A 22483-nucleotide genomic window follows, 5' to 3' on the forward strand; every position below is an offset into this window, starting at 1 on the left:
ATTAAAATAGCATTGAACTTGAGGAATAAATATAAAAGTATGGTAGTGACTATTCATTTTCACTTTCAGTGATGTTGTAAGGAATATTAAGGCATAATTGTGTGTGTGTGTGTGTGGTGGTAGTTTTTGTGTTTTTTTTTAATGTAACCCTTTTTATTAAGAGTCTTACTTTCCTTAAAAAGAAATTCATGTTTGCTTGTTGATTCTATTTTCTTGGTAATTATTTAACATAACATTAGTTTCTACATATGTAGAATGGACATTGTTAAAAATGAACATCTACTACCAGGCAGTGTCTGTCCTAGAACACAGTCTTTAACTCTAGTTAAACACCAAGTTTGGGGTTGTAGCTCTTTAGACACCGTTGTGGTTAAACTAAGCTGCCTACAGTATGTAAGCTGTGCACTGTAATTCATATTGATGTCCAGAATAACTTTAGACGTACAGTAAGAACTGTTTAAGTAAGAAATATTCTTGCTGTATGCGATATGCTCACTGTAGGGTTTTCAATATATTTGCATATTTAATAGAATTTATTTACTGGAATTTTTTCTTTTTTAGGGACTACCATCATCCTTGCCAAAATTAGTATTTCAAATAAACATCTGTACTGTATAATGGATAGAAGTCTGACACTGCATGTGTTATGTGCTCGAGCATGTAGCAATAATAGCTTGTGTGTTCCGTTCGAGGCTTATGCAATGTTACAGATTATATGATAGCACTTGTGACCGCTCAGAAGGTGTTGAATAATATCCAGTGACATTACAGCTCTAAAAATTGTCTGTTTAAATATCTGGCAGCCTAAAAATATCATTTGCAGTCACCCCTACAGTATGTCAGGGGTGTCAAGTTGGATAAGACAAATGTCAATCAGCCAAAAAAAAAAAAAAAGATGCCAGACTACACAAAGATTGGCGAGACTCAGCAGCCAATCAGGGAAAGAAAATGCAAGAAGGCATGGAATCAGAGGGTTACTAAACTCTATGGCCAAAGCTCTGTGGACGCTTGATGATTGAAACCATGAGCATTGATATGGACTTGTTTCTATAGCAGCCTCCACTCTTCTGGGAAGACTTTCCAGTAGTCTTTGAAGTACAGCTGTAAAGATTTGTGCAATTAAGTTGTTTACTGATGTGTGGCAAGAATGGAAGAGGTTCAGTTCATGTTTATAGTTGTAGTGATTGATCATTTTAATGTTATAACATGAAAGTTAGGCATTGTAGACAGGGGTTTCGAGATTTCTACACCACAGGTCTGGTGGCTTTCTCTGTACTGTACTGTACATACTCCCTTAGACAACTTAAAACCTTTTAGGAAAATTTGCTATTGACAGTCTTTTCCATAAAAAAAAAAAAACAATAAGCATGGATTTGGTTACACTGCGGACCTGCCCTGCCTTTTACGATCATGGAGATGACGGGTTCTTCCACTTTGACGATTGTTGCTTTGTCTCAGGGTACCCATACACTCGTTTCGTCATCCACGGCACGCTGACAGCGTTCTTGGCAGACTTCAATGAGATGTTCCCTCTGCTCTTGGATCAGCAGCCTGTTTTATGGATTGTTCTCCGACAATCATCATGCACAAGTTGCTGAATGGTTTTGATATTTTCAGGAGTTGAGCTCATTGAATGTACTCCTGTTCTCTCGTCGTCTTCTAGTGATATTCTTTCACTCTCGAAGCACACGCACCTCGAACGACTCATTGCAGCATCGCCGCAAACTTGACGAATCCCGTCACAGAATTTCACATTTTCAATGTTCGCTCATTGCTAACTTGCTTACCAGATGTGGTAACACACGTGGTCAGATTGGCAGCAGTTGCTCAGCTCCTGATGTACACAGGATGATGTCTTTTGGACTTATGAAGGTCTCTGTCACTGTGTGTGCAGGCTTGCATGTTACAAAACTAGTCTCAAAACTTTTTGATATACCTTGCATATGGAGAAAGCCTACATATGGGTGTGTTTGCCAGATGTCCACATTAGTTTTTGAATCTTCAGTGTACTGTAGATTTATGATAGAGTTTGGCTTCTTTCTTGCTGAACATGCAAGGCATTTATTTTGGTGGGAAGCTGGACTTTGTATTGTTAAATAGACAAGCTTAGTTATATCTGGTAAAAGTGATAGATTCAGAGCATCTACTTTGGCCTGCGTGTTAGAACTGAGAATAACTGAGTGCCATTTCAAACCATATTAAATAGTTTGTCAGCACAAATCGTAATTTGTGCCGTTTCTAATTAGGCATGCTGCGTATGGTGCTATACAGTATGTTGTTTGGAACATAGCTTTGCATTTGAGATTAATTTATGCAGTGGCGAAGAGGACATTAAATTCAACATTCTGAAATGTTCTTTCTCAAGCTTGAAAATTTCCTGATTAATCTTGATAATCATGAGAAATACAAGGGGTGTTCAAGTTGGACCAGAACTTTTTATTGTGCAGAATAACAGAATACAGTTCTGAGAGTAAATACTCACTTTATTTTTACTATATGCACTTATCCTAGCGTTTCACTAATGCTTAGCTACCACCAAGGTACAAAGGACGCTGGAGACTTGATCGTCCATATCTAAAACTCTGGCCTCCCAGGAACTTCTTCAATGGCCTAAACATATGGAAATGGCTTGCTGTGAGGTCAAGACTGTAGGGGAGATGTGGCAATAACTCCCAGCCGAGTTCCTGTAATGTGCGAGGCTGTTTGTGAATGATTATGTACAGTTCCCACAGACAGATGCATCTATTACGCAAGTTGCGACTAGTTATTCATTGTTTTTCAAGGATCAGGTTCTACTTGTTTAATACACATGGAAACCGCTGCATTGGGTCGTGAGCCACCTCGGCTGGGATCATCATTCACGGATGTACAGCCTTCTTTAAAAGGTTTGCACCATTCATATGTTTTACTATGGAGGAAGAGTCTCATCACCGTACTGTGCTTAAATTTTTGTGTAAATGTCAATAGGTTTTCATTTAAAGAAATTTTTTCCTGGTTTGAATTGAACACCCTTGTATATATACTCAGCAAAAAAAGAAACGTCCCTTTTTCAGGACTGTGTATTTCAACAATAATGTTGTAAAAATCCAAATAACTTTACAGATCTTCATTGTAAAGGGTTTAAACAATGTTTTTCATGCATGTTCAATTAACCATAATCAACTAATTAACATGCAACTGTGGAATGGTCGTTAAGACCTTAACAGCTTACAGAAAGTAGGCATTTAAGGTCACAGTTCTAAAAACGCAGGACACTAAAAAGACTTGTCTACCGACTGTGAAAAACACCTGAAGAAAGATGCCCAGGGTCCCTGCTCATCTGCGTGAACGTGCATTAGGCATGCTGCAGGGAGGCATGAGGACTGCTGATGTGGCTAGGGCAATAAATTGTCATGTCCGCACTGTGAGACGCCTAAGACGGCGCTACAGGGAGACAGGAAGGACAGCTGATCATCCTCGCAGTGGAAGACCACGTGTAACAACACCTGCACAGGATCGGTACATCCGAATATCACACCTGCGTGACAGGTACAGGATGGCCACGACAACTGCCCGAGTCACACCAGGAACACACAATCCCTCCATCAGTGCTCAGACTGTCCGCAATAGGCAGTCCATGAGGAGGAGATGCACTGCAGTACTTCAAGCAGCTGGTGGCCACACCAGATACTGACTGGTACTTTTGATTTTGAGCCTCCCTTTATTCAGGGACACATTGTGAAACATTTTTAGTTTATGTCTTATGGTGTTGACTCTTTTAGTGTTCATACAAATATTTACACATTAAGTTTACTGAAAGTAAAAACAATTGAAAGTCAGAGGACGTTTCTTTTTTTGCTAAGTATATTTCTGTGATCAAAACTAAAATATTATATTCATTTTTAAGGTCATAAACCTGTAAATAAGCCAATGCTAATGGGAGTCAATAGAGAATGCATGGATGAAGGGAAGGATTTGAATCCACATCATAATTGTGTTACAAATTAAGTTTCTGTTCAGTTTTTAAACATGCATAACTTAACAGCTGTCTTTCGAACACTGGTGCATTTTGTCTTTCCTTAGGTCTATGCTCCAGATATTGGTTTGCATGAATGAACTCTATAATAATTTGTGAAGTGCTGCTGCTATGTTTTCTTTCCAACTTTGATTTCCCGAAGGAACATGGAGACTACAGTTTGTCCATTGCTAGCAGAAATAATTGGATTCCTCTAGAACATTAAGGCCTTGATGAGCACTTTATGCTTATACCCCTACTGATCATTTTGGTTTAGGTTTACATTGTGGGGGATTAATAGATGCATATAGGGAAAGGCAGGTTGTTTGCAAACACATCATTACTTTCAGTTGTTATACTACTAAGTTTTTGTGTTACAGGCACAGTTAAACGCCTGGCGAAAAAAAAGTCCAAGCTTATTAATTAAGGAAATATCACATTAGACGGAGCATTGTTGTGCCAAAAATCAGCAGGGTTGTGATGTGGGCTCACCCGTGCTGATATTCAGAACAACAGCATGACCTTGAGTGGGATGCTTTTGTACAATAATTTCACAAACATTATTTATTATGATTTGTTTGTTTTATTTAACTATATATTTAACTCATTAAACACAAATACAGTGGTGGAAAGTCTTAAGAAACTACCAAGATTTAATTTATATTTTCACTTATTCTGCTTTAGTTGTGGGGTTAAAACTTTAAATTTTTTTAAATGTAAAATGAATGCACTATATCCAGTATGGTGTACAATCCTCTCTTCCACACACCTTGTTGTGCCCTTGATCAGGGGTTAGAGAAGGATTTGGGATTCAGCCAAGTATAACGCCGTAGTTCAGAGGCAAGTCAGAACAACTTAGAAGCAATTACTAAGGAGACAAAGTGTTGCTTAATTGATGTTTTCTTGCTGAAAGTGCTTCTGTGACTGGTTATGAATGTGGGTTTTGGCAGGCAGCTGATCTCTCCTCAGTACTGCAGACTGCACAGACCTACTTTCACCCCTGTCGCAACTGGCATTAAGTGGAATTAATGATTGTTAGAACACCTGTGATGTGAAATGATACATATACAATAGATAAACGGCCTGGAGCTGTTACTGTCTGTTATCACCACTTGGAATTCCTCTCATCCAATCAGATTACTCGGTCAGAACATGCTGTTTATTGGAAATAGACATTCAGACATAAGGTTCCTGGAGTAGTACTTTAGATACAGTATAGAGTATACAGTAGACATTGCTTAGTGCCAGTGTTAACCGACTTGTAAATGTGAGCTGGACTTGTGCAGGTGTTGCTGCAGACGATGTGGTGGAAATGCGATGAACATAATCACTCCTCATGTTTAAGTGCCACCTTCTGCACCTGAAGCATTTGTGTTCATGTTGTTGCACGAACTAGCACAGGTCTGCATTCTGTTTGGAATACTCATAAATAAAAGATGGTGTGTGTGTGTGTGTGTGTGTGTGTGTGTGTGTGTGTGTGTGTGTGTGTGTGTGTGCGCAGCAGGCTTTACTTGGTAGACTTGGGTCATGTTATATAGAGAACTGAAAATGTCAGCATCTCATAAACATCTCTTGATTATATACAGCTCAGGCAGAACGACTTATTAACACTCATCTAACATCGAGCCGATCTTATTATTTTTTCCCACAGAAATGTCAATAGGTCAGTATGGCATGAAGATCAAAATCAGCTTCCAGTTATTTTCAATATTAAGTAAAGTGGTTACACATGAATGCTGATTTTTTTATGTGTGTGTGTGTGTGTGTGTGTGTGTGTGTGTGTGTGTGTGTGTGTGTGTGTAGGTGCGTGTGTGCGTGTGTGCGTGTGTGTGAGTGTAGGTGCGTGTGTGCGTGTGTGCGCGCGCTAGTCGTGATTTGTCCCTGTATGGCAGCTGCTGTCAGAAATGATTGATTTGGATGACTGACTGTGTCAAGTTTGTCAACCTTTTCTGCCTGTCCATTCAGGGACCATACTGACAGAACTCTATATAAAAGCTTCAGCTAAATAAAGTGTGTGTGTGTGTGTGTGTGTGTGTGTGTGTGTGTGTGTGTGTGTGTGTGTGTGTGTGTTTAATTATAATTGCTTATGGAGTTTTATAAGTTTCTTAATTTCAGGATCTTTTCAGCTTTGTTTGTGTAATTAGTTGGTAAAGATGCACCAGGGACCAGTCGATATGATATTATCACGATACCTAGGTACCGATTTCATTAATATTGTGATTATGTATGACGATTTAATAAATATCCTGATTTGATATTAAATTTTTCTGACTTTGTTATAATTTTAAGATCTTTTTAATATGTTGTGAGTCCTAACACAAAGATTTATTTATTTTTTATTCAAAGATTTTTTCAGCACCCGTTTCAGAACCGAATACGAGTAATTAAATATAGCCCATTCCTTACAGTTTTATTTTTGAGAAACCATGCGCAGAGTTTAACAAAATACCTTTAAATACAAGGTTTTACCATTTAATTTAAAAAGCTCCAATTTTACTGAATTCTTCTGTTGTGTTATCCTCCATAATGTTATTTCTTAACAAATAATTTACTTCAACCACACGAGATAAGAATGTGTCAATAGCTTAGAGCGTACCACCTGTAGGATTATAAAAAGACTTTGCCTTAAAGTCTTGAAACTTATCTTTGACAATGTGTGTGTGATGAGCTGTCGCTAGTGCTTTGCGACAAATTTCTGCTCAGGGTGTTTTGAGACAGGTGTAAGCTTGTACTGTACAGTGAGTGACTAAATCATTGTAAGGTTTGGAGAACAAGACAGATCGGTGGTTTTTAATGAACACAAATTGTAATAATGTAGTAGTATAAACAGCTAAAAGGCCAATGGTTGCTCAGTGAGTTAAGGCACTGTTACTGATCAGAAGGTCAGCGGTTCAAGCACTAGCTCCAATGTTTTGGCAATGTTGGGCCCTTGAACAGGGCCATAAACCCTATCTGGGTATTAACCCACTGTGCATTAATGTATATATGACAAATGAAGGCTTACTTCATTAAGGAACTTAAAATATATACCATCCTAAAACCATACTAATACCATGCTGTAATATGCGTGCTCCTACTTCTAAACAATTAGATTTGCATTTATGTTTTTGTTTTTTTTATCCCCATAATGGTCAAACCAAAAGAAGACAATTTAGTCTATGTATTTACACTTTCATTTACAATTTTCATTTTAATCCCTTTTTTCTATGTTGTCCTAAAATAAGGAATTTGTCCAGCTGCTCCTGATCATTATAGGAATAAAATTACTTTAGACTCACATTAGTTTCTTAACTATAACTATAATGCACCCCCTGCTTGAGTAGGTCTACCTACAGGTGTACGTTTCTTTTGAACTCAATTTCCCAATGTGCACCTCGGTCAGGTAATTGGAGCGCACACCTGAACCGAGGCAGATAATTAGAAGGGACTAATTATGTTGGTGATAAATAGTCTTGTCTTTTGTTTCCCCTTGTCATGCATTTGTTGAAGTTACCTTTGTCTGATTACTCCCTGTCTCTGCGCAAATGCGTTAATGTATGCACAATGAATTGCATGCACAATTCACCTTAATAACCATGTATACTATGTATACGTCTGTTGATAATAACAATGTCAATATAATTTAATGTCCATATAATTGCTGCTTAACCACTGAGCTACCCCTGGCTTGGTATGGTGTTCATACCTATTCTCCCCTTGAAGCTTGGTCTGTTTTCTGGTTTTGTTTGTATTTTTCTAGTTTGGTGTGTTTAGCTCCTAGCCTGTTTTACTCCTAGCCCGTTTAGCTCTAGTTCTGTTTAGCTCTTGTCTGGCTTAACTCCTTGTTTTATTTAGCCCCTTGTTATGTGTAGTTTCTTATGTTTAAATCCTTGTTTAGTTGTGCTCCATGTAGTTAAGTTCCTGTTTTGTTTATGAGCTGTTTGAGTTTTTGGCAGGTTTGTGTCTCTCCTTGTTTCTGTACTCCTTGTTGAACTACTGATTATTATAACTCCTAGTCATGTTTAGCACTAGCTAGGTTGTTTTTATCTTTAGGTTGTGTTTATCTCTATGCTTAGCCCTGATGTTATGTTAGACTTCATAGTGACTCTGTTCTATTTTGTCTTGCTCCGTGTTGCTTCTGTTTTCCTTATTAAAGAAATCATACTAAGTAACTCTCTTCTGCCACTATGCCTCTTCCTAAGCCCACACGCCAGTTCCGTAACAGTAGGCATGGTATCCAGATATACAATCATAAATAATTGAAATTAATGAGCACATGACCAGAGTATTCCTGTGGTTATGCTACTGTACATAATTCTAGTGACTCAAGTGGAAAGTGATTAGGATCATATCTGTTTGTATGCAAACTTTTTTTTTTTTTCGGCTATTTCACCTTGTATTTTTATTTTTTTTACACAAGACATATATGTGTGTTGTAGAGTGTCTGCATTAACAGTAAGATACAGTGTAAGCTTGTACAAGTTGAACGAACTTACATTCCAAGGCTTATAGGGACCCTACATTAGCCAATGTGTTCTTACTGACTTAAGGGTGTGAGTGAAAAGAGCACTGAGGATTGCCCTTTTATAGCTGTAGAGTAGACTTCAGTTTTCAGGCACATATCTCTCAACACAGTGCCTAGGAAATTGATATGTTTCCAATGGAAACTAGATTTAAAAGCCTGACAGGTCACAAACACTTATTTAAATGTCCCTTGCATTTATTTAATATATTTATATTGTACAAGTGGTGTTCAAAATGCAACCACCGGGGGGCGCAAGCCAGTGTCTTCTTGTGCCAGTCCCAAGCCTGGATAAATGCAGAGGGTTGTGTCAGGAAGGGCATCCGACGTAAAACGTTTGCCAAATCAATGATGCGAATGAAAAATTAAATTTCCATACCGGATCGGTCGCGGCCTGGGTTAACAACGACCGCCACCGGTGCTGTTGACCTACAGGGTGCCTGTGGAAATTGGCTACTGTTGGTCCAAAAAGGAGAGGAGAAAGCCGTGTTCGAAAGCAGAGAGAGAGAAAAGGAAAGGCAAGAGTTAAGGAGTCACAGTAGGGACTTTGAATGTTGGGACTATGACAGGGAAGGCAAGAGAGTTGGTTAATATGATGCAGAGAAGGAAGGTGGATATACTGTGTGTCCAGGAGACCAGGTGGGAAGGTAGCAAGGCTAGAAGCTTAGGATCAGGGTTCAAATTGTTTTACCATGGTGTGGATAGGAAAAGAAATGGAGTAGAAGTTATTCGGAAAGAGGAGTTTGTAAGGAATGTTCTAGAGATGAAGAGAGTATCAGATAGGGTGATATGTCTGAAGCTGGAAATTGAAGGGATAATGTTCAATGTTAGTGGTTATGCCCCACAGGTAGGATGTGGGTTAGAAGAAAAGGAGAAATTCTGGAGTGAGTTAGATGAAGTGATGCAGAGCATCCCTAAAGGTGAGAAAGTGGTGATTGGTGCAGACTTCAATAGACATGTTGGGAAAGCGGACAGAGGTGATGAAAATGTGATGGTCAGGTTTGGTCTTCAGGGAGGAGTTGAGACAGGTTATGTGTGGTGGTGCTTTCAGTTGGCTGGACAACTACAGCTAATTTGATCAGGGAGACAGGAAAGAGGGTACTTGGTGTATCATCAGGTAAGGCAAAAGTGGACAAGGAGACTTGGTGGTGAAATGAGGAAGTTAAGGAGTGTATACAGGGAAAGAGGCTAGCTAAGAAGAAGTGGGACACTGAGAGGACTGAAGAGAGTAGACAGGAGTACTGGGAGATGCAGCGTAAGGTGAAGGTAGCGGTAGCAAAGGCCAAACAAAGAGCATATGAGGACTTGTATGCTGGGCTGGACAGTAAGGAGGGTGAGGTGGATTTGTACAGGTTGGCGAGGCAGAGAGATAAAGATGGGAAGGATGTGCAGCAGGTTAGAGTGATTAAAGATAGAGATGGAAATATACTGACAGATGCCAGAGGGTGATGGGAAGATGGAAGGAGTACTTTGAGGAGTTGATGAATGAGGAAAACGAAAGAGAATAAAGAGTAGAAGAGGTAACTGTTGTGGAGCAGGAAGTAGCAAATATTAGTAAAAGTGAGGTGAGAAGGGTGTTGAAGAGGATGAAGAGTGGAAAGGCTGTTGGTCCTGATGACATACTTGTGGGGGTATGGAAATGCTTAGCAGAGGTGGCAGTAGAGTTTCTGACAAGTTTGTTTAACATGATCTTGGAGAGTGAGGGTATTCCAGAGGAATGGAGGAGAAGTGTATTGGTGCCGATTTTTAAGAACAAGGGAGATGTGCAGAGCTGTGGCAATTACAGAGGCATAAAACTAATGAGCCATACAATGAAGCTGTGGAAAAGAGTAGTGGAAGCTAGGTTAAGGGCAGAGGTCAGCATTTGTGAGCAGCAATATGGTTTGATGACTAGAAAGAGTACATCAGATACAGTATTTGCTTTGAGGATGCTGGTGGAGAAGTACAGAGAAGGTAATAAAGAGTTGCATTGTGTTTTTGTAGATTTAGAGAAAGCGTACGAGAGGGTGCCAAGAGAGTAGCTGTGGTATTGTATGAGAAGGTCTGGAGTGGCAGATAAGTATGTTAGAGTGGTGCAGGACATGTATGAGAGCTGTAAGACAGTGGCGAGATGTGCTGTAGGTGTGACAGAAGAGTTCAAGGTGGAGGTGGGTCTGCATCAAGGATCGGCTCTGGGCCCCTTTTTGTTTGCTCTGGTAATGGACAGGATGACAGATGAGGTAAGACAGGAGTTTCCATGGACTATGATGTTTGCAGACGACATTGTGCTTTGTAGCGAGAGCAGGGAACAGGTGGAGGAAAATTTGGAAAGGTGGAGGTATGCTCTGGAAAACTGGGGAATAAAGGTTAGCCGCAGCAAGACGGAATACATGTGTGTAAATGAGAGGTCTTCAAGAGGGATGGTGAGGCTACAGGGAGCAGAGGTAAAGAAGATGCAGGATTTTAAGTACTTAAGGTCAACGGTTCAGAGCAACAGAGAGTGTGAAAAGGAGGTGAAGAGGCGGGTACAGACTGGTTGGAATGGGTGGAGAAAATTGTCAGGTGTGTTGTGCGATAAAAGAGTATCAGCGAGAATGAAAGAAAAGGTGTACAGGACAGTGGTGAGACCAGCAATGCTTTAAGGCTTAGAGACAGTGGCACTGAAGAAAAGACAGGAGACACAGCTGAAGATGTTGAGGTTCTCTTTGGGAGTGAAAAGGATGGATAGGATCGAGAGTAGGTTCACCAGAGGGACAACCCATGTTAGATGTTTGGGGGATAAAGTCAGAGAGGCCAAATTGAGGTGGTTTAAACATGTTCAGAGGAGAGATGGTTAATATATCGGTAGGAATAGGATGCTGAGGTTGGAACTGCCAGGCAGGAGATCTAGAGGAAGACCAAAGTGGAGATTTATGGATGCAGTGAGAGAGGACATGAAGTTAGTTGGGGTGAAAGAAGAGGATGCAGAGGATGGGGTTAGATGGAGGCAGATGATTGGCTGTCGCGACCCCTGAAAGGGAACAGCCGAAAGACAAAGAAGTACAAGTCAAACTGGGACTTTATATTGTGCATCATACCAGAACACAGAATAAAAATTACCTTCATTTCTCTAAACAATTCCCTGCACTTATCCCAGTGTTTCAATAGTGCTTGGATATGGTAAGGTAGAAGGTTTTCTCAGTCTGTCAGATTTCTGAGCCATGATCGGACTTCCTGTCACATGTCTGATATTCTGGCCTCTCAGGAATTTCTCTAATGGCCCAAATATGTGGTAATGTAACAGGGGATATGACAATAACTTCCAGCGAAGTTCCTGTAATGTGCAAGTGATGTTGGTGGATGATTGTGTGTGCCATTAACAAGACATGAAACAAGTTACATTTCGAATTTCAAGGATTAGGCATTAGGCAAATTTCAAACCCAGAAGTGCTGACACTCTTGCATAGCCATTCTATTACCGTTTTTACGAGTGAGGTAGGACCTCCTGTCAACATTCACATGTGCATCTAAACACTACAGGCAGTTTGGGCTGCCAATTAGTCTAATCTGCATATTTTTGGTGGGAGGAAACAGGAGTACCAGGAGGAAACATGCACACAGACCCCGAAGGAGGAATCGAACCCAGACCCTGGACGTTTAGGGCGACAGTGCTAAGCACTAATGTACATGCACATGTACCATACAACATACAGTTGTTATTACTTGGTTGACATGTCTGTTGAGGGATGCAAGAAATTTTCGGTTTAGTGACTGAATATATAAAGAGTATAACGAAGTCTGAAGAATTTACATTTGTTTGTCTGTTTTTCCTGTTTATGCCTATTTGTGGCAATTCTTTTTTTTTTTAACCACAAACAATATGTAGGTGTACATGATGAGTGTAGTAATGAATCACTGTTCATGCTTGCTCAGCTGACTTTTACTTAGCTAATCTTTCAGTTTTCGTGGCAGCGTCTAATAAAGCACAACCTTTGTGTGTGCTTGTGTTTTGTACTATTTAATAATTTAAATAATAATTTATTCTGAGCATTAAAACATTAACTAAGACAGATGTAGCAGTAATGGCAACCCTGTTTTTACTGCTGATCGTTTGCATCGACAAGAAAAGGCTGAAGGAATGGCATGGAATGAATGTAATCATTTGAACATCTATTAGTTAATAGATAATAGATCATTTTCGTCTCAAAGAAGAAACAAGTGGCAGAAAACAAAACACAGTTCTTTAAGTGAGCCTTTTTAATGTGCCCTGGCAGAGGAGAATGAACAAGTCTGAATGTTTTGATTTGACAGGAAGGCAAGAATAACTCGAATAACCACCCTTTATAACCATGATGAACAGAAAAGCATCTCAGAACACACAACAAAATGTCGAACCTTCAGGTTGATGGCCTACAATGATGACTAATAAAACACACATCAAGTTCCACTTCTGTCAACTAAGAACTGGAATCTGAGTGTCCAAATCCTGCGATGCTAGTTCACTAATACCTACTGAGTAAGCCCTTCACTTATCACTTTATGAGTGTGTATGGGCTCTGTGAGTGTATATGTTAATAAGGGAGTGTGTATATGAACCATTTGAGTGTTTATATAGATGCTGTGATTGTGTGAGTGCATATATGAGTTCTGTATGTGTGTAAGAGGTGTGTGAGTGTGTATATGAGGTGTGTGTGTGTGTGTGTATGAGGTGTGTGATTGTGTGCATGTGGTGTGTGGGTGTGTGATTGAGGTGTGTGAGCGTGTGTACATTATGTGGTGTGTGTGTGTGTGTGTGTGTGTATATGAGGTGTTTGTGAGTGTGTATGTACAGTAAGGTGTGTGAGTGTGTATATAAGACTATATAAGTTGTTTGAGTGCAAGTCTGAATGTAAGGGGTGCGAGTGTGTGTGAGGTGTGCGAGTGTGTTTGAGGTGTGCGAGTGTGTGTGTGAGTGTGTTGGTAATATATTTGATGTGTGCGAGTGTGTGTGAGGTGTGCGAGTGTGTGTTGCTAAGGTGTGCGAGTATATATGTGAGGTGTGCCAGTGTGTATGTGAGATGTGCGAGTGTGTATGTGAGGTGTGTGAGTGTATATGTGTGGTGTGTGAGTGTATATGTGTGGTGTGCAAGTGTGTATGTGAGGTGTGCAAGTGTGTATGTGAGGTGTGCCAGTGTGTGTGCCAGCGTGTGTACTTGAGGTGTGCAAGTGTGTGTACGTGAGGTGTGCAAGTGTGTGTACGTGAGGTGTGCAAGTGTGTGTACGTGAGGTGTGCCAGAGTGTGTACGTAAGGTGTGCGAGTGTGTGTGTGTGAGGTGTGCAAATGTGTGTGTACGTGAGGTGTGCGAGTGTGTTGGTAAGGTGTGCGAGTGTGTGTGTAAGTGTGTGTGTGAGGAATGAGAGTGTGTGTGTAAGGTGTGCGAGTGTGTGTAAGGTGTGCGAGTGTGTATGTGAGGCGTGCGAGTGTGTATGTGAGGTGTGCAAGTCTGAATGTAAGGGGTGCGACTGTGTATGTGAGGAGTGCGAGTGTGTTGGTAAGGTGTGCGAGTGTGTTGGTAAGGTGTGCGAGTGTGTTGGTAAGGTGTGTGTGAGGTGTGTGTGTTCGAGGTGTGCGTGTATGTCTGATAAACATTGTATGTCACGTCTGCGAATCATATACCAAATGTTATGGACACTGCAGATTTGTGTGTGTGTTTGGGAAGAACAGCAGTATCGTGTAAGTGTTTTTCTGCAGTTCCTTTTTTTTAATTTGTTTCTATTTGTCCAGCTAAATAAATCCAATTTATCTTCTCTTCTGCATCTTACTCTTACTCCCTCCTTACACGCTCTTTCCCTTTTTTATTTCCTTTCATTCGCTTTCCCTCTTAAATCCTCTTCCCGTTTGCCCTCATCTCCTCTACTCTTTTTTTTTACTCATTTCACTTCTTCTCATCTACTCTACATGTCTACAAGCTTTTTCTTCTTCATCTCATACTGTCTCTCTCACTGTCTCTCTCTTTCTCCCTTTCACTTTCCTTTTCTTACTTTCTTCTTTTCTTTTGTCTTGCTCTCTCCTGCTTTTCCCACCCTCCTTTATGCTCACCTTGTCCTTCTTTATTTGTTTTTTTCCTGCATTATAAATTAATTTTCAATCACTTTTATTCCTCCTTATCTCACTCTCTTCTCTTCAAATATTTCATCCTTTCTCTCATCTTTCCCCTGCTCCCATGTCTGTTCTCCTCTTTGCTTTTTGTCTTCCATGCTCACTTTCCTCCTGTAAAAATTATCCTCTTTTCTCTTCTCCTTTCTTCTTTTTTTCGTTCCTCCACCTTTCCTCCTCTTGCCATCTTTCCTGTCCTCCAAGCAAAGGTTTAAACTGTCACATGATTTATCTGACTGACAAACCTGCATCATCCAGCCTACCTGACACACACGCGCACACACACACACATACTACACACACACATCTAACATTTATAAATTAAACGTTACCTTAGTCCTGATGTTAGTCCTGCGTTTCTCCACTAAAGGTGGTGTGTGTTTTTGCCTCGATGTGTGTTTAAAAAAATACTCCACTGATACTTCACATCACTGTTGCATTCCCTCCCATCGCCTCATCTGCACGCCTTTATATCCGCAGCTCCTCATTACTTGCCCGTGTGTGTCTGTGTGTGTTTTTCAGGTGTTTAAGCAGCAGGCATCCGCGAGTGTGTGTGCGCTGGGTCAACGTTTGCACGAACAGGAGAAGGACTTTGCAGGCAAAGCAGCAAGTTTCCAGCGGGAGATCCAACACCTGCAGGCTCAGCTCCGCGACCGGCAAGAACAACTCAGCGGAGCTCTGCAGCAAAAGAGGTGACTGGGCATGTGTGTATGTGTGTGTGTGTGTATCACTCCCCTCTTCCTCCCTCTCTCTCTCTCTCTCTCTCTCTCTCTCTCGCACTCTGAGTGGTTCGATGCCGCAAGCATGAGACGAGAGAGGGGACGCAGAGGAGCAGCAGTCACAGTGGAGCAAATAACAGACCGGCTAAGAAACAGGGACATGGAGAGGGGTGGGTGTGGGTAGGAGGGGAAAGTGGCACATATGCAGGTTGTTCCTGGATTTCTCTCTAGGGTTTATCTTTGTCTGTCTATCTGCCCCTTGTAATTGTTTTTTTTGCTAGCATATGCACCATCTCATCGTCTATACCGCTTTATCCTGTATACGAGGTGGTGTATACCCTGGACAGAGTGCCAATCCATTGCAGAACATGCACTCTCTTGGGGGTGCCAGTTAGCCTAATCTGTGTCTTTGGACTGTGGGAGGAGTTTTTAGAGGAAACCCACCACGCATGGGGAATACATGTAAACACCATGCAGGAAGCAGGAATCGAACCCTCGACCCTGGAGGTGCATGGCAACAATGCTTTCCCTAAAATACATTCTAGTTTTTCGTACTTATAGTAATTTCTGGCTAGCAGTGTTGGCACCTCTGGATTGCAAGGTGTTCCCACTGTATAGGCAGTGGTGAAATTGGTGAATTATATTACACCAGAGGGCCACATGCACACTTTTGCCTGGCCAAACAAAAAGGAGTCGCCATTTTAGAAGGGTCAAATTTTTGGGCTGCATCAAGCAACTAAGGAGATTTGAAATTGCTGGAACTGGGTTAAGAACCCCCCCCCCCAACACATTATCGATACCTGGAGGGTTTGTGCTGAAATGTTAACTTCTGGTCAAAAAAAAAAATCACGAATGCAGAAAAATTAAACACTTGTTGAAGTGGCATAGTAAAAAAAAAAAAAAAAACAGTACAAACCAGAGCCATGTTTAATTGTCAAAGTAAGAGCATTTCCATACACAAACACATTTGATGAGGAAACAGCTGTGCGGCCATAAGAAACCACTTGTTACTGAGACTCCATGAGAAAATAAAAGACTTTGATTTGCTAGGCAGCATAATGATTGGGCTTTGATATGTGGTTTGATGCGTTCAGATTAACCCTATTCCAGAGCAATGAGTACATCAGGGTAAGAAGGGATGCACATGAAGTAATGAGGTAAGTATAATGCATAGTGCCCACTGTACAAACCTCTGGAGGCAGTGTTATGATCTGCAGTATGAGGCAATAAAATAATGTCAGCTTATGACCTGAATGTACTGAATGACCAGATTATCACATCTATTAAATTTTCCTACATGATGGGACAGGCATATTCAAATTGTGAAAGAGTGGTTCTGGGAGCATGAGGAATCATTTTCATACTGTAAACTGGACACCAGATTGTGTTCTGTAATCAAAGCTAAATATTAATATTATTATAATGTTTATTAAATTAATTGTCACATGTACCTTACAGAACATTGAATTGAATTGTTCCAGTTAGGAAGATGAGGTCAGAGCGCCCCTGGAGCAGATACATGTAGAGTTAAGACCCTTGCTCAGTGAAAGCCTGGCAGTGGTGGGGCTTGAATCCCCAATCTCCTGATCAGTAACCCAGTAACCCACAGCCTTAACCGATTGAGCCACCACAACTCGAGAAAATGACATCTTAGTGTGTGTTATGTTTAGCCAGGCAGTGTACAGTATATTAAAAATCCCAGCAAATCTATTTAAAATTTTGAGATTTTATGAGAACCTACTGTAATACCCAAGTCTACTAAGTAGTCCACCAGATACCATTTGGCAGACGCGCTTATCCAGAGCGACTTACATTTTTATCTCATTACACATCTGAGCAGTTGAGGGTTAAGGGCCTTGCTCAAGGGCCCAACAGTGGCAACTTGGTGGTTGTGGGGTTTGAACCTGGGATCTTCCGAACTGTAGTCCAATGCCTGACCAGTCCAAATGTTCCCTAAATTGTCCATGATGACCATCTCTATTTAATAACCACAGTCCTAAATGTGCCACAGTGCTGTAAATAGTCCATAAAGCACTGTTTTCTGGGTCACTGGGGTAAATAATGAACACACCATTGCGCACCAGACAGGCACACAATCTGGATAGGATAGAAAAGCCAAATGAGGACACATACACATGCACACACTCATGCCTTCACAAATAAACTGGCACTTGCACAACACCACACACACACACACACACACACACACACAAACACACACATACACACACACACTGCAGACTTCACTAGCTTTAAATTGGACCTTGTTTGTGAGTTAAGAGCTAAAAAGCAACGGCAGTGTTTGGCTTGTACAAAATCAATCATTTCTCCAGCAGTGCATAGCTGGACTGTGTGTCTGTTTCTTTTACATTTTGGTGGAGATCCTGTAAGATAAATAAAACAGGTGTTTTTTCTGCAAAAAGAAGAATGAAGGTACTGCGATACTAATCTCTAAATAGTAAGATAAAATAATAAATAAAATAAATATCTTATGAATTTTGAATATATCAGGAAAAAGCTCAATTATTAAGCTCAATATTGTGTGGGTTCCTCCTTATGGCCCCCATGATGTCTGGCGCCGAGACGTTAGCGGTGGATCCTTGCCTAAGATCATGTGCTCAGAATAGCTCTTTTTTTTCTGCATCCCTATTTTCATCCCTCTATACTGGCTTGGCTCCCAGTTGCAAAGAAACATCCCCAGAGTGTGATGCTGCCACCACCATGTTTTTCTGTAGGGATAGTTTTAATAGTGACATGCAGTGCATATTTTCCTAATTCCAAATAGTTTAATCTTTGTGTCATTAGACCAGAGGATTTAGTTTCTCATGTTTTTTGGCAAACTCACAGTAGGAAGTCCTGTGCCTTTTGGTAAGCGCACTGGAGCCTGGCTGGCATCCCTGCCATAGACGACTGATTGGTGGAGAGATGCAGTGATGGTTATCCTTCCATAAAGCTCTTCCTTCTCCACAAGGGAACTCTGGTTCTCATGTATACAGTAGTGACCATTGGGTTCTTGGTTACCTTCTGACCAAGGTCCTCAGTTTGGATCTCATTTATAGTGACCATTGGGTTCTTGGTTACCTTCTGACCAAGGTCCTCAGTTTGGATCTCATTTATAGTGACCCTTGGGTTCTTGGTTACCTTCTGACCTAGGTTCTCAGTTTGGATTTCTTTTATAGTGACCCTTGGGTTCTTGGTTACCTTCTGACCCAGGTCCTCAGTTTGGATCTCAGTCATAGTGACCCTTGGGTTCTTGGTTACCTTCTGACCCAGGTCCTCAGTTTGGATCTCATTTATAGTGACCCTTGGGTTCTTGGTTACCTTCTGACCAAGCCCTTAGTTTGGATCTCATTCATAGTGACCCTTGGGTTCTTGGTTACCTTCTGACCTAGGTCCTCAGTTTGGATTTCTTTTATAGTGACCCTTGGGTTCTTGGTTACCTTCTGACCCAGGTCCTCAGTTTGGATCTCAGTCATAGTGACCCTTGGGTTCTTGGTTACCTTCTGACCCAGGTCCTCAGTTTGGATTTCTTTTATAGTGACCCTTGGGTTCTTGGTTACCTTCTGACCCAGGTCCTCAGTTTGGATTTCATTTATAGTGACCCTTGGGTTCTTGGTTACCTTCTGACCCAGGTCCTCAGTTTGGATAAACAGCCAGATCTGGGAACTCTGTATGTAGATTGTTTCAAATCTCTTCCATTTGAAAATGATGGAGGTTATAGTGCTCTGGACTCTTTTACTGCTGCAGAAGTTGTCCTGACACAATCCTGTCTCACTGGTCTACAGATAATCCTCTCGAACTTATGGCTTTGTTTTTACAGTGAAAACACAATTTATAGATGTGTTTCTTTCCTATTTATGTCCAGGGAGTTCAATCAGGCACTGGTAGATTTCAGTCAAGCTGTATAAGCATCACAAGACCACTGATAGGAGTAGGATGCACCAGAGCTACAGTAGGTTGCAAGTGCTATAACAAAGGGTCTAAATACTTACAGTATGTAAATTACTGTAGCTACATTTACAGTACATGGACAATATTTGTTCAAATGATTGAAATCATTCTAATATATACTGTATGTTACACCAGAACCTCGGCATATAAATTAAGTTTGTTCTGAAGGCAAATGAGAAAATTTGTATTGCGATATATATTTTCCCCTAAGAAATAATGTAAATTATAATTCATTAATCCAATAATCCAAAAGATAATCCATTCCAGCCAACAAAAAATATTACCAATAGAATAAAAAACCTAGGAAAAATCACATAGCTTTTGCATGCATTCCCAAGGCGATGTTGGTATCATGGGTTAACTCTTTCAAAGTACAGTAGCTTTTGCTGACTTTAACAAAAGTATCAAACTTATGCCAAGACACACTGAAGCATGAAGATGAACCCTTACTACATACGACTTTATGTTGTTCCTTGAATTTGTCACCCACCTAGACGTGTGTACTGTATTGTATGTGCCGGCCTCTTGAAGCTGTCTGTCATCATAACATTGCAGTGTGTGACTCTGCACTTTTCCTGCTACCTGTGTAGATGATAAGAGTGTCTCTATAGTGGCCTATAATTAGACATTCTACAGCCAATGTTTTGTCCAAGTGACTGGGCACAAAAGGATGATGATCTCTGCCACGACGCAATGAGACACAACCTTTAATTTGTGTTCAGTATGTAATTACTGTGAATCTCTCTTGTGAATACCACAATCTGTCAGAGAAGGGTATAATCACAACACACACACACACACACACACACACACACACAGTTTAATTATATACTTCTAGCACAGCTGATCAATCTTGCTCTCTGTGACCCTAGCTGTCCAAACAGTGCATATACAGCAGACTGGTGTACTGTTCAATAGATACATCGGCACATTTATGTGAAAGCGTGTGCTTTAGTTACATCAATGCTTTATTTTGTCCTTTTGTTACAATCATTAGCAGGGTACAATTGTTGTATTTGTTAAAGACCATTAGTGTCAGAGCATCTCCTAAACAGTAGGTTTTATGGCCTGTTCATGGTATTCATTGTTTAACACTTACCAAAATGGTATAGGAAATGGCACTTGTGTGTGTCTCTTTGCTAAGAAAGATGACACCAGAATCCACTTTGGGAAGAAGGTAAGCTGATGGAAGTTTTTTTTGCTGGAACACCTTGTTTCCTGGCCGTTGTATAGATGTTAATTTGATACCTACTGTACCTAATCATTTTTGCAGACCAACTCCCTCTTTACAACGGTATTCCATACTGGCAGTGGATTCTTTCAACAGGATGATGAACCTTGCCCGGGTCTCCAATTTCCCAGATTAAACATTTCTGGAATGGGATGGACAGTCATTTCAGATCCATGTAGGATGCATTCCACATCTTGCAGATCAACTGCATGCGTCTTAGCACACATTTAGACTACGTTCCCTTTGCCATGTTGCTCAGTTCTAGTCAGATCAATTATTTGGTCAGATCATATTTGCATGTCATGACTCTAATGTGGACACATCTGTCCTCTGAAACAGCATGCATGGGCACAATGATACACTTTTGTTCGTCATAGGTGTGTGACCATTTATTCATTTCAAACAGGGGATGCGATGTAGCAAATGGAGATTTAGCAAAATTCAGAGCTTGGATCTTGCTCTGGAGGATCGCAAGCAGTTAGGTGGCTATGTGTGTTGAGGTCCAGAATCATGAAAAAAAAAGAGTGCTGGTCCGAATCTTAAAATAAAAAAAAAGTATGATGTAACCTTTACATGTGTGTGTGTGTGTGTGTGCGCGCGCGTTGAACAGCTCCCACAGTCTCATTGATTTCCACTTCATTTAACATCTCTTGTGGTTTTTTCTGTAATGAATAAGCTCTGCTCTGTGCATGTGGATGAGTGTTCTAGCCATAGATCAGCTTGGGTTCTGGTGCAGCGGAAACATCTCCAGGGCAAACAGTCAAACTTCTCTGTACAGTATATATACATATATATTACTGCTGGACTAATGTTGTATTGTTGGATATCTCTGTTCCAGCTGCCATGCAGTTACACTTGGTATTTGGTCTGGCGGGTTATCTCCAGGGACTCCGGATTCTTCCCACAGTCCAAAGACATACAGGGTTGGCTAATTGGAGTTCCCAAATTGTCTATAGTGTGGGTGAATTCAGCAAGCACAATAATACCAACATCTATAATTGCCAGCCAGTCATTAGGGGCCTTAGATATGTCCTTATGTCCCACAGTTATTATGATGGGTAATAACAAGGGCCATTTAGGACCTTTGACAACTGACAACCCTGGATATACAGCACATACAGTACATCAAAGAAATGATGGCATTGATGGCCATACGAGTCTTCATTTAAGAATAACTACTGCAATTTACTGAACTTGCATTTCATCTTTATTACATAACCTTCCCAAAGGAAGTTTCAATAGTTTGCATGATGACCCAAGACAGCAGCAAGTCACTACTAAAAGCAACACTGCACATTGTTCAGATGGTAAACAGCATTTTAATTTTTTTTTTTATGTGATCTTTACCATCTGGACAACAGGACCAAGGACCAAGTGCTACAGCAGGCTCCAGTCTATATGGTGTAACATTCCATTTCATTCTACTAGCATAGAAAAAAAAAACTTAAGAATCATTTGTCTGTTATAGACCTACCTGTTTAGTCATGGGTGGAAAATTACGTCCCGACAGTACAGAGAACAAATGAGCCATTTTTCATATAACAGTAAAAAGCTCAGCATTGAAGATTTATAACATTTATTAGAGATATTTACTTGCAATGAGTAATCAAAACATAACACGGACATCTTAAATTACAATTTTTAAGCTTATCAATTTTTCTTTTCAAAAACACACTAAAAGGAAGCTGGCAAGGTCGCACCCCTACACAGTGCTCCTAAGAAGGTTCAAAGCTCAAACCTTTGCTAATATTTTAACAATCTTCTCCATCTCAAACAACCTCATCTTAAAGCTTCATTGGTCTTCATGAGAGCAGGACTAATCTGATCTCCCAGTTCATTGTGAACTCTTTCCTAGAGGCTCTTTACATTACAGTACTGTGTAAAAGTCTTAGGCACCCCACACCCCTTTTTTTATCGTCCGAATTTGGTCTTGTCTCCTACCTTTCAAACATTAGCTAGCATCTGAGGATGGTAAAGGCATCAAATACACCTT

At 40.6% G+C, this 22483-nt stretch overlaps 1 protein-coding gene across 3 annotated transcripts in view; it reads left to right on the forward strand.

Annotated features, from left to right (window-relative positions):
* The window catches only part of cep89 (centrosomal protein 89), a 94106-nt gene that overhangs the window by 68511 nt on the left and 3112 nt on the right, over positions 1-22483 (forward strand). For all 3 annotated transcript variants that reach the window (XM_053491288.1, XM_053491289.1, XM_053491291.1), the window contains one exon: positions 15112-15281. In XM_053491288.1, coding sequence (XP_053347263.1) covers positions 15112-15281 — 170 coding nt within the window. The remainder of the gene's footprint in view (positions 1-15111; positions 15282-22483) is intronic.

Source organism: Clarias gariepinus, chromosome 3 (genome assembly GCF_024256425.1).
Source record: "Clarias gariepinus isolate MV-2021 ecotype Netherlands chromosome 3, CGAR_prim_01v2, whole genome shotgun sequence".
Taxonomy (NCBI): Eukaryota; Metazoa; Chordata; class Actinopteri; order Siluriformes; family Clariidae; genus Clarias; species Clarias gariepinus.